Consider the following 13,181-nt stretch of genomic DNA (forward strand, 5'->3'; position numbering starts at 1 on the left):
TCCTTTGCGGACTTTCCTTGCAGAAACAAGAATTTTATCACTCCTCTGCTCTCATTTGCTGTGAATATCGCCTTAGACTCAGCCATTTTGTTTTCCCGCGTGCCTAGATCACTGTTGCCATAAGCTACAAACACAAAATTTTGAAAACATTAGACACATAAGGCTTTCATTTGATGTAACATTCGTTACCATAGAAACAAAAAAAGAACACAGCGCCAAATACTTATCAGCACCCCCTCGTATTGCTGTGAATCTGCAGCAAAACCCACGTGTTCCAGTGCAAAAGATGAAATTGTTGAAATGTAGGGCACGTTGCAGATTTTAAAAATTGCACTCATGTCTTGAAATCTGTAGCGTTCATACACTTGGAAATAAAAAGACGTTTTTTTTTACATCGACAACCTGAATGCTGCCATCTTTACGCATCTGATGGAAAAGTCAAAATTTGGTGCAAGCAGCACGAATCGATGACTTCTTCCTTCTGCTGTTCAGGGCACGCCAGTACCTCCATCTAATTTGCAGTAACTACAAGAAACTTCCCGTCCGCATGGGACGATATTCCTGCAGAATGATTTCAACAACTAGTGGAATCTACGCTGCGGTTCTGAAGGCCAATGGAGGTTCAACGTGTTACTAGATGGGGGTCTAATAAAGTGGTGAGTGTGATAGTTGTGATACTAATTGCATCATATGATTACAATTGATGCTATTCCCCAATGGTTTCTCCAAAGCAGCTCCAAACTATACTTTTCCTTAAAATATCAACTCCAGAAGAACAGACTTAAAATGATTCACCTCTTCCAAACCTGTGTGCAAGTACATACTGCACTGTACTACAGGAATATACCGTGTTATCAAAGCCTCATTTACATGCAAAGATGATCGCTCAATATTTGTTCAAAAGATAGGATGATTGGCAGTTTGAGTGATCATTTTGCATAAGCTGCTAATGGGTACTAATGCCTATTAGTAGCTTATTAGCTTCATTTGCATGTAAATAAGCCTCCATTTGCTGTATGTAGAGAACAGTGGGTGGTCTGTTCTCTGCATACAGCTCCTTCGTTCTCCTGCGGGACTGCAGCTGAATACAACATTATCAGCGCTCCTGTGGAAAATTACAGTGCGCTATCCCTGCTATCAGCTCTCTGGCCAAACAATGGATTTTAAGCTCAACTAAAAATCATAGATCAGTCGAAAAGCAAAGGATGGGAGCATTTAACTACAACGATTATTGCTCAAAAGACATTGTTTAAGCGAATTTTGAGCGATAATAATTGCTTGTAAATGGGGCTTAAGTCATGAAAGAAAAGATAAAATTGAAGCAAATAAAATCAACGAGATGCGCAAAACAGTTTACTAGAAATACTTGTAGTAAATATACAGGGTCAATAACCACACAAGACAAAAACGTCTATTATTCTACAGAACATATAAACGTAGGACAGACAAATGCACAATGTTAATGAATATATCCGCGAATGGCCTGTACAGAAAAAGCAGGCGTAAGACGCTGGAACGTCCATGTGCCATGTTGATAACAAAAATTACAAAGAGTTGAGCTGCATTTCTAAGAGAAAAAAGTATTGACAAGCTTGATCCTCAAAATGGGCATCAAATAATTCAGCCATCTTGTTCTTCAGCTCCTTCAGTAGATCAGCAGTGGACCCACAACTTGAGTTCAGGATCTTTGAGAAGAACATGTTCCACAAACTTCCATCCCACAACCTGCAACCGAACAGAAAGCACTGACACCAGGAATAAAAGCATGTTTACAAACAGTCGTTTGGCCAGGGGGTTTCACAAAATCACAGACCCTACCCTAGCAAAAGACTCAGAATGAACCTCACTGAGGGCGCCGCCAAATGTAGTAAGTCACCACAGGCATATTTTGCTTTATTCACGAGGGGTCATTTTTTCATCTTGACGTGGTGCGACACGTTGGATTACCAATGTGTTGATGCAAGTTACATGCTGAAGTCCTTGCGAACGGATTTCATGACTGTCGGCAGCTTAGTGGCTATAAGCTGTATATAGTCTGTAACCGTGGTTATCATAGTGTCTGTGTTGGGACCAACATGATCATCTGTACCTTTGTTTGATCGGTGTATGAATGTGCTAGGGGGAGGGGTTGTTTAGGTGCGCTAGCTGACATTGCCCAATCTTGGTGGTGGGTCAAGTGTGAGCGTGCGTTTCTTCAGCCTTTTAGTCAATCGCTCCAATCCGTTCGGTACAGGTGGGTTGGGTTGGGTCTAGAATAGAGGCATGGTTATGAGCTATATAATTTGGCGTCCGGTGGGGCCTCGAGGAGTTACTATTGGACACCCGGATTACCATCAAGGCTCAGTGTGGTTATTTTATCTATCCTTAAATCTCCTCTCCATAGACTGATGTCCCTGAGTAGGAACTAGGGACAAGACTGTTAAAATGTGTAGGGGAATATTTTCTATGAGGATTTCTTTTTGCGAGCAAGGTTAGTTCAATAACTTCTAGTTTGATGGCTGGAATAGTGAAATATTTTAGGATCTTAGGAGGTCTGTACCTGCCTGGTGCAATGTGAGAGGAGGTCATTTTCAGCCTAGCAGAGAAGTTATTAGATATGTACTACTATTATGTCTTAAGGACGAGGTTAGACATCTAGGTGTTCCTCTCTCTCAATATGTGGCGACTCCATGCAATGAGCAATGGGGTCTCTTCATGTTAGGATCAAGCTAAAAACAAAGAGCAGATGAATATACTTGACAAATATGTAACAAGATATCCCAAAACTTCACTAATAGTCTAACTACAACTGTACTGTTCAGAACAGTGTAGTCTTAAGGCTTTTTATAGCTGAGCTGGGAAACCACCGCTTCAGTTACTGGCCACCTATCTGGTAACTACGAAAACAGCAGAGCGCTTTAGCACAGCGCTGTTTCCTTATCTCCCATTGAAGCGAATGGGAGCTATGGAAACAGCACAGTACAATATGCTTTTTCTTAACTTGGGAGTCACGCTGTGCTGCACCGTTTCCGTAGCTAAGTAAATGGCGCTGCGCTGAAGCACTCTGCTGTTTCTGACAAGTGTGGTGGATTTTCTCATCTCTGCCATGAAAACCTAAGATGTGAACACCCTTTTAAGCGCCGCTTACAACCCTTCCATCGCCGATCTACACATTCATTCTGCTGTGGTTTCCACAGGCTGCGCGAAGAGCGGCCATTTTATACCAATTCTGTACAACGCCACAGAATCTTTACCCCTTAACTCAACCCACCATACATGCACGGTGAATGGAGCGAGCTTCATAACCATTCAAATGCTGTTGTCAATGCTCCTTCGGTCTCCTGAATGGTCCCTGTGCAACGAGGTCATGGGGTACCATTTGTTTGCCTGAAACCTTGTGAAGGCTCCTATAGCTGACATGGATTTTTACCTATTAAGCCCAGTGGCAGGACTTAATAGGATGCTTGAAAAATACAATATACTGCATAGGTGAAGTATTGCCATATATTGTATTAATGATCACAAGTTCAAGTTTCCTGCTGCCACTAAGAGGCTAACAAACAGTTTGAGCTCATTAGTTCGTGTTTCAACAGCAGGAAAAGCATTGTCAAAGTTAATTAAACAGGAGCAAAAACATAAAAGAACAGGACTTTAACAATAAAACGAACAGTCATAAAACTCACAATGGTCGGGAGCTGTGTCCTCAACGAAGGCCAGGAGAAAGCTTTTATGGCAAATACAAACATTTTCTTTTCTCGGTTGCTTTATTAGGGGACAAAGTAACCATAAGACATCCTAAAACAGTTCCTGGGGTGGGAACCAGTGAGAACTTGAAGTCCGTAGCACCTTATGGCCGACACCAACATCTGCTGGAGCAAAGGTGTCCCTTATAAAATCTTAAAATAAAAAAAAAAAAAAGTGTGGCGCTGTAACTTCGAGAAGCGCAGAACTAATCCACAATTTACAGGGATATATTTGCCTTGAAGGCCAGCAACCCCTTGTGTCTGCTGATATTGAAGACAGAGTCCGAGTGCTTGAAGAAATGCGGTACCGAAGAGGGACAGGAGAATGGTCCTCACTACATCCAACTTGTGGAGGGCCTTCACCCTGAGGTACATTAGAGAGGGACAGAAGGAATGCAACACGACTCTTTAGAAGGTGGAACATGGAAACCACTGTTGGCAAAAAACGTGGTACCGGACATAGGGAAGCTATAGGAGGAAGCCCAAGAGACTCTACTGATGGAAGTCACCATGTCCAGGATAGCCTTCTTCCAGGAGATGAGGTGCAAAGATACATTCCTGAGAGGCTCGAAGTAAGGCAGGGAACAAGAGGTAACAAATAAGATAAATACAAAGCTAAAATACAAAAAGACCTATGCGGAGTGGATCTGAAGAGACCAGGGGGAGCAGGCAGTCAGCTGGGTGTCAGATAGAAGGAGGCGTAGAGGGAATAGATTCAGGGAGGCTGGTCCTGAACTGGCACAACCCAACATGTCTGCAACGTTGGCAGATGAGGGCAATGCCATTACAGAGCCAGCACCGCAGCAGCACGACACGCCCTCTGAACGCCAGGGGGATGACTGCTCCAGTGAGACGGGGAGTGCAGGGCAGGCTAGACAGGTTCTAGTGGTGGGGGACTCAATTATTAGGGGGACAGAGAGGGCAATCTGCCATAAAGACCGGGATCGTCGAACGGTGTGTTGTCTTCCTGGCGCTCGAGTTCGACACATCGCGGATCGGATTAACAGATTACTGGGAGGGGCTGGTGAGGATCCAGCAGTCATGGTGCACGTTGGCACCAATGAACAAGGTTAGAGGTCAATGGAGGGCCCTCAAAAATGATTTCAGGGACTTAGGGTCCAAGCTCAGGGCAAGGACCTCCAGGGTAGTTTTCTCGGAAATACTACCTGTACCTAAAGCCACACTAGAAAGGCAGCAGGATCTTAGGGAGGTAAACAAGTGGCTCCGGAGTTGGTGTAAGAAGGAGGGATTTGGGTTCCTGGAGAACTGGGCTGACTTTGCTGTCGGCTACAGGCTCTACCGTAGGGACGGGCTGCATCTTAATGGGGAGGGTGCAGCTGTGCTGGGGGAAAAGATGGCTAGAAGGCTGGAGGAGTGTTTAAACTAGGGACTGGGGGGGAGGGTAAAATGAGAAAATAGTGGGGTAGCCAGTGTAACTAGCGATCCGAGTCCAAGCAAAGGGAATGGGGGTCGAGCAGGGGGTGGGGTTAGTACAGTTAGAACTGATAGATCAGCCATAAGTACGAATAGCAACAAAACAAATTTAAAAAACAAAAAAAATGATATAAATTGTATGACCACGAATGCACGAAGTCTGATCAGTAAAGTAGGTGAGCTTGAAGCGAGAATGACTGATGAAAACTATGATATAGTCGGAATTACTGAAACATGGCTTGATGATAAGTGCGATTGGGCGGTGAATTTGCAGGGGTACAATCTCTTCAGAAGAGACCGAAGGAACCAGAAAGGGGGAGGGGTATGTCTGTACGTCAAATCAAACTTGAAGCCGAGGCTACGGGAGGATATAGGGGTAGGAGACGAACAGGTGGAATCTCTGTGGGTAGAAATACAGGGAGGAAAAAATAAAATCCTGATAGGGGTCTTCTATCGACCACCAAAAGCAACAGAAGAAACTGAAAACTTACTACTAAGGCAGATAGAAGAGGTGTCAAAGCGAAACGAAGTAATTATCATAGGGGACTTTAATTACCCAGATATAATATGGGAGAACGAAACCTGCAAATCTCACAGGGGTGATAAGTTCTTGAGAGTAATTAAAGACAATTACCTGAACCAACTTGTGCAGGAACCAACAAGAGGGAGGGCCATTCTGGACCTAGTACTAACCAACAAACCGGAACGTATAAAGGGGGTGCAGGTTGAGAGGCACTTGGGGAACAGCGACCACAATATAATCAACGTCCAGCTGTCAATCAATAGGAAGCCTTATCAGGGAGTGGCAAAGAAACTAAACTTTAGTAAAGCAAAATTTGATGAGCTTAGAACTACTATCGGTAACATTAATTGGGACAACATCCTCAAAAATATCAGTACGGAGGAAAAATGGGAAAGTTCAAAAGGATCCTAATCACCTCATGTGAGCAGTTCATTCCCTTTAAAATTAAAAGAAACTCAGCTAAAAGGAAACCAATGTGGTTCGACAAGACGGTACGAGGGGCAATAAACGAAAAGAAGAAAGCGTTCAAACTACTAAAGCAACAAGGCAGCGAAGAAGCGCTAAAAGCATACAGGGAAAAAAACAAAATATGCAAAGATACGATCAAAACTGCCAAGGAGGAAGCAGAAAGACGGATCGCAAAAGAGAGCAAAAACAACCCGAAGCTATTTTTCAACTACATTAACAGCAAAAGGCTTTGCAGGGAGAGCGCTGGCCCTTTAAAAAACAATGCAGGAGAAATCATTGATGATGACGAAGGGAAAGCAAATCTACTAAACAGTTTGTTCTCAAGTGTATTCACCAAAGAAAAGGAAATGCCACACGAGATGCAGGGGAATAAAACAAACCCCTCACAAAATATCTCATACCTAACGCAGGAGGAGGTGCGGAAGAGTCTAAAGAAAACTAAAATTGATAAATCGCCGGGCCCAGATGGATTACACCCAAGGATACTAAGGGAACTAAGTGACGAGATAGCTAGGCCGCTATACCTAATATTTCTAGACACTATCAAGACCGGAGTAGTACCATTGGACTGGCCGCATTGCCAACGTGGTTCCAATTTACAAAAAAGGGAGCAAAAGTGAGCCTGGTAACTACAGGCCAGTAAGTCTCACTTCAGTAACGGGAAAAATTTTCGAGGGGATTCTGAGAGACGCCATCGATGAGTACCTCAAGGAGATTAAGGGAATAACTCCTCACCAGCACGGATTCATGAAGGGTCGCTCATGTCAAACAAATCTGATCAGTTTCTACGATGAAGTAAGCTCTAAGCTGGACCAGGGAGAATCTATTGATCTCGTATATCTGGACTTCTCTAAAGCCTTTGACACCGTGCCACATAATAGGCTAATATTCAAAATGAGGCAGCTCGGACTGGGCGAAAACGTGTGTAAGTGGGTAAAAAATTGGCTCAATGATAGAAAGCAGAGGGTGGTAATAAATGGCTCCTACTCTGATTGGACCACAGTCGCTAGCGGGGTGCCACAGGGTTCAGTATTAGGCCCCACTCTGTTCAACATATTTATCAATGACCTGATAGAGGGGCTGCACAGCAAAATATCAATATTTGCAGATGACACAAAATTATACAATATAATTAATGCAACGGAGGACAATGTGCGGCTACAAACAGACCTGGATAAGCTGGGGGCTTGGGCAGGAAAATGGCAAATGAAGTTCAATGTTGAAAAATGTAAGACTATGCACATGGGCAGGAGGAACGGATGTCACAAATATTCACTTAATGGGGTACAACTAGGGAATAGTGATATGGAAAAGGATCTGGGGGTATTGGTGGATAATAGACTAAACTGGAGTAACCAATGCCAGTCAGCTGCTGCAAAGGCAAATAAAGTCTTGGGGTGCATTAAAAGAGGTATAGGGGCGAAGGACGAGAACGTTATCCTTCCATTATATAAGGCACTTGTCAGGCCTCACATGGAATACTGTGTACAATTCTGGACACCGGTGCTCAGGAAAGATGTCACAGTGCTTGAAGGGGTTCAAAGAAGGGCAACTAAACTAATACATGGAATGACGGGACTGGAATACCCAGAGAGGCTATCCAAATTGGAACTATTTACTCTAGAAAAAAGAAGGTTAAGAGGCGACCAAATAACCATGTATAAGTACATGAGGGGACAACACATGGATCTCTCCCGCGATCTGTTTACACCCAGGACCATGACGGTAACAAGAGCACATCCGCTACGATTAGAGGAAAGTAGGTTTCATCACCAACATAGAAGGGGATTCTTTACTGTAAGAGCAGTTAGACTGTGGAACTCTCTACTGGAGGAAGTGGTGATGGCAAAATCCATAGAGGAGTTTAAAAGGGGGACTTGATGTCTGTCTGGAGAAGAAGGATATTACAGGATATAAATCTTAGGTTAAGTGTCAATCCTGGTATATAGGCAGGTAGGAACTATTAGGGGTTGATCCAGGGAACAGTCTGATTGCCATTAGGGAGTCGGGAAGGAATTTTTCCCCCAAAAGGGCTAATTGGCTTCTGGCCTTGGGGTTTTTTGCCTTCCTCTGGATCAACACAGTAGGATAGACAGGCTGGACTAGATGGACATTGTCTTCATTCAGCCTTACATACTATGTTACTATATAGTGTCTGCCCCTTACTAGCATTGCTCAGTACCTGTATACTGAGTATAACCTCTACATAGGAGGAACCAACCTTTTGTGACTCTGCGTGTCAAAAGCCTACATCCATGGTTTCTATGTCCCTCAATGAAGCAACCAAGAAAGTCCGATTTGCGCACTTCTTACTTCTATGGCCGCTCTCACACAGGCGATAGTAGAAATGCAGTGTTTTTACGAGGGCAGAGCTACTTTGTACAGCGTTCAGTGTGAGCGCTTGCCTGCTTTTAATGCAGTAACAACGCAGGCAGAGAAAGCAGATGACGTCAGCACTTTAACTTTCCCTTCCGGTGGCATAAAGTGCTGCGTTCAAAAACGCGGTACACCGCATTCTACGGCATTTTTTACAGCGTTCAAAACGGTCTCCACTGACATCAATGGGGAACGCAACGCGTTTAAACATCTTTAAATGCTGAAAATAGAACAGAACAGACAGTGCTTGAAAAACGCGGCGTTTGAATGCTAGCCGGAGAAAGCCCATTGTAGAAAGCATTGTGTGCGAGAGTGGCCTAAATCTGGTGGCCGGGATCTCAGGCGCGCTTACGCAATACAATAGCTTTTGGCCCGGCCACGCGATACCGTTGTGCTCGGCTATTTCTTTCTATAGAAGAGGAGTAAACAAATCAGAGGAATCAACATCTGCAATATCTGGAGAACGGAGCATTTTGGATAACAGCATCTTCTGGGTGAGTGCATTGTTTTGTGATTTCAAAACACACTGAAATAGGAATCCCGAGATGTAGGCCCTAAAAACAACCACCCCCAAAAAATGGTGTAATTGGAGTAATTTCCACTACTGATGAGCAAGTTGGAAGGAACTGAAAATCACACACGCACACACCCTTTCCTATAAAAGAAAAATAATATAAATTCACCTTGGCACCTCCTCTGTGATTTTCCATGAAGAATCATGTTGCTGAATGTGAAGGGATTTCTTGAAGATCATCCAATGAACCACATTTGCAATACCAAGAAGATCCACCTGAGGGCAGCAAAACCAAATTGTACACTATGCTGCAAGTTCACAACACACACAAAAAAGTACATCAGCACCAGCAAAGCGTGCACACCAAAAAAAAAAAATAAAGTTATAGGGTACGTCTTTGTATGGACATGCACCAAAATTGCAAATTTGGGAGTTTTCCACTGGACCAGTCTCTTTTTAAATATGGGCAGGACCCAGGGTTAAGGGGCAGAAACTGGAATAAAGTTATAGCAGAAATCTACGCCAGCTCAGAGTTGGTGCAAGTTTCCATCCGGTCCATGCAGGTGCATGCGCCTCTTAAGCAATTTATTGCAGAAATGCTGCTGCACACTCAGTAAATGTGCTCCTGCGTGGCAGATTTACCAAAACTGTCTAAAAGACAAATTGACAATTTCTCTTCTATGAAAGAATCTAATAGACCGTAGGTGCGACCCTTAAAATATTATGCAAATGGAGTGTCTGCAAACCAACAGCATTGCTTCAACCGAACATTCAGCCTGAATCCACGAGACACCTTCTTTAGTATAAAAAAAGTGGAAATGGTTCTCTCCCGTTTACCTGGTAGGGAGAGGCTTGGGGACTTAAAACCTGCTGTCCAAATTTGGTGTGTGCTGTAGGAAAAGCTTTTGTGGTCAATGTCTGGCATAGCTGCATGTCCATGCTATGAGAGAAGTCCGTCAACTTGAAACAATTATTCATCTCTATGCAAGAGCAGATGCAAAACTGTCTGTGGAGAGAATGAACAGGACATATGATTAAGGCTGGGCTCACACGAACGGGTCTACGGTGGAAGACCTGTGGTCTTTTATGGAATATAACTGCAAATGCGTGTGGTTTCCCGCACGGATGTACGCGTATACACAGCATACCGTCCGCGTAGAAGAAAGCGCGCCCTCTCTCTCCTCCAGCCGGCATTTCTATCTATTCTCAAATCAAGTTGCGATCGTTTCCAACGCCCATGCGCAATATTAATTGCGTATGGGCTGCGAACCACTTGCATCCATAGACATCTATTGAGGCCATTCAGATTTAAAGAGCATGCTGCAATTTTTCTTCCGCTTGCGGAATCCGCAATTCGTACCAGTGGGTTTGAAGGTAAATTCTGAGGGGGCTGGCAGACAACAGAAGGATCACTCTACTTCTTTTTGCCCTCCTCGGTTGGGTTAAAAGGGAGAGTTAAACCACCCGTTAGCCCTGGCGCATCTGGAGAATTTTTTCAGCCCTTGCGGGCGAAACCATCCGCCTTCTATCGATACCAAGCTAAAACTGATCAGCCAGGTGTCGGCAGGGAGGAATATAGCCAGTGTGCGGAGGTAACACTTTGTGCTTAGTGTCGCCTCCTAGTGGCAGTAGCTATATCCCATGGTCTTCGCTGTGTCCCCCAATGACACGAGCGAGAAAAGTCATACGTTCAAGCGACTGCTGCAGCCAATCATTGGCCTTAGCAGTGACAATATGATGTACGCGACAAGACAGCTGAGCAGCAGTCTGGTGGATGTACAGCATATCATCTCTGCTGAAAAATCAAGACCAACAGGGACAACTGGAGCGTCGGAGGTTTAACATGAGTAATGGCTGGTTTTACTTGGTCACATTCCCTGCAGTTAGGTTTATAGCTTGAACTCCCAGACAAGCCTTACGCAGATGCTTCAGCAAAAAATTACTACTAAAAAGTGCAAATCTGTATGTTGTATCTCAGACACCCTGGGTATTGTGGGAAATTAAGGAATACTGACCCAATATCCAGTAGTAGAATCTCTGGCCTCAAGTCTCCGTGCACGATCTCTGCTGAGTGCAGTTTCTCCACAAGATCCAACAAGTGGTAGACAAGCAGGACAGCAGCTCTCTCCGCTGAAATTTCAGTAACCTGAAGTACATCCTAAGTGGGGAAGAAAGGTTCAAGATTATCATACAGTAAACGACTGCTCAAGAGTTGTGCAAGTGTTCTATCATTTTGAGAAGATAACCCAACATCCTCCTAATGACCCTCCATCATCTCTTACATTGAGCCAACTCTGAAATGACTGTTTTGCACACCAGGACTACAAAAGGGATTTAAGTCAAAATTTTTGCAACCGTTTTGTATCCACGATTATTTTGCAGCAGTCACCGAGAAGAGGTAGAAGAATGCCATGGCACCTACTCACTAGAACACTCAAGAAGCAGACATCTCTGTAGAGTGCAACGCTTCCATCCTGAAAGACATAGCAGTCACTCGGTTCAAAACAGTTGGTCCTAAAGGCTTCACCAAGTCGCTTTTTCAGCTGCTGTGTAACGTACAACTGCCATGGAAGAGGCGTCACATCCACCTGCCAGAAGACCACCAAGAGATCATGGGATAATTAGTCATCGGTAATAGTTTGACTCTGGTGCCCCCATCTCCGTTGTGACATTATGAAGGCCGCTTCACTTTTGCGGAGTCAAAGCACCGAATCAGAGGGCATGTACATTTTAAATTTACTATTTGTCGTATATCTTGCAGATTGAAGGGGAAAACATTTTTTTTTTTTAAATAAATAAATAAAAAAATCAGCAATTGTGGACTTAAAGGGGTTGTCCCGTGAAATCAAGTGGGGTTATACACTTCTGTATGGCCATATTAATGCACTTTGTAATATACATCTTGCATTAAATATGAGCCATACAGAAGTTATACACTTACCCATTCCGTTGCTGGCGTCCCCGTCTCCATGGCTCCGACTAATTTCTGCATCTTCTGGCTTCTTTAGACGCGCTTGCGCTGTCAGGTCTTCTGCTCTGTTGAATGGGGCCGCTCCGGCGTGCTCGCGCCGGAGAGCTGGTCTTCTCCGCGTCATCGTAGCTCCGCCTCCGTCACGTGGTGCCGATCAGCCAATTAGGTGGCTGTAATCGGCAGTGGAACGCAAGACATCCACGGTGCACCATGGGAGAAGACCCGCGGTGCACCATGGGAGAAAACCGCGGTGCACCATTGGGAAAGGACCGACGGCTATCTTTAAAAGAAGAAACTGCCTGAACGGGGATGCAGGTAAGCGATTTTTTTTTTTAAATAACAAAGGGATTGTTTTTAAACAGGGCACAATGTGGGGGTAAGTAGAAAAAAAAAATTTTTGATTTTGCCACAGGACAACCCCTTTAAACCTAATTTCAAATACAAAAACATATTACCGAGATCCAGAAATCACGGCAAAAATATTAAGCCAGAACAATCACAAACCTTTAATGCGACTCCTTTCAGATTTCCCAAACCACAATCCGCCATATAAAGTCTGCTGTTCTCCCCAATAATAATTTCACCTTTCAGATTGTAAGACTCACTGCCTGCAAGGTAGAATGGAGGAGGAGTACGCTGAGCAACTGAACTTGGACTTTTGGCGATTTTTCAATTAAGATTTCTAGATCTTACATTTTTTACATGTTTTACCACCAAAGCAAATAAGGAAGATGGAACGATACCTCTGCAGCGCCACCTATTGGATGGCAGCAGTCCTGCAAATCAATGTCAGACCATTTAAACAAGTCATTAAAACAATGATTGGGAATTGAAAACCAAGCCAGTCAATTCCCAATCATTGTTTTAAAGACTTGTTCAAAGAGTCTGACATTAATTTGAAGGAATGCTGCTATCCAATAGGTGACACTGCAGAGATATTGTTCTATCTTCCTTATCTGCATATATTACCCGGAGGAGCAGGAAGTCTCCTCACTCACCTTCTAGGTGCTCTCTTCAAGGAGAGATGACACACACACACACACACACACACTAATGTTATTAGTATTTTCTAGATAAGTTCCAGATACTTCTGAAATCAGGGCAAGGCTGCAGGAAAAACTCACGTGCGGAACACGCTATACCAACAAGGTTGTGTAAGCCTGGCCTTAGTGG

General features: G+C 44.0%; 1 protein-coding gene across 1 annotated transcript in view; it reads right to left on the reverse strand.

The window, feature by feature from the left end:
• Positions 1-1,340: 1,340 nt before the first annotated feature.
• Positions 1,341-13,181, reverse strand: part of BUB1B (BUB1 mitotic checkpoint serine/threonine kinase B) — a 51,650-nt gene continuing 39,809 nt past the window's right edge. The window contains exons 18-23 of the mRNA XM_066608522.1: positions 12,513-12,616; positions 11,464-11,625; positions 11,053-11,195; positions 9,875-10,043; positions 9,207-9,313; positions 1,341-1,725 (exon numbers count right to left, since the gene is read on the reverse strand). Of these exons, the coding sequence (XP_066464619.1) occupies positions 1,545-1,725; positions 9,207-9,313; positions 9,875-10,043; positions 11,053-11,195; positions 11,464-11,625; positions 12,513-12,616 (866 nt within the window). The 3' untranslated portion in view covers positions 1,341-1,544. The remainder of the gene's footprint in view (positions 1,726-9,206; positions 9,314-9,874; positions 10,044-11,052; positions 11,196-11,463; positions 11,626-12,512; positions 12,617-13,181) is intronic.

Source organism: Eleutherodactylus coqui, chromosome 6 (genome assembly GCF_035609145.1).
Source record: "Eleutherodactylus coqui strain aEleCoq1 chromosome 6, aEleCoq1.hap1, whole genome shotgun sequence".
Classification (NCBI taxonomy): Eukaryota; Metazoa; Chordata; class Amphibia; order Anura; family Eleutherodactylidae; genus Eleutherodactylus; species Eleutherodactylus coqui.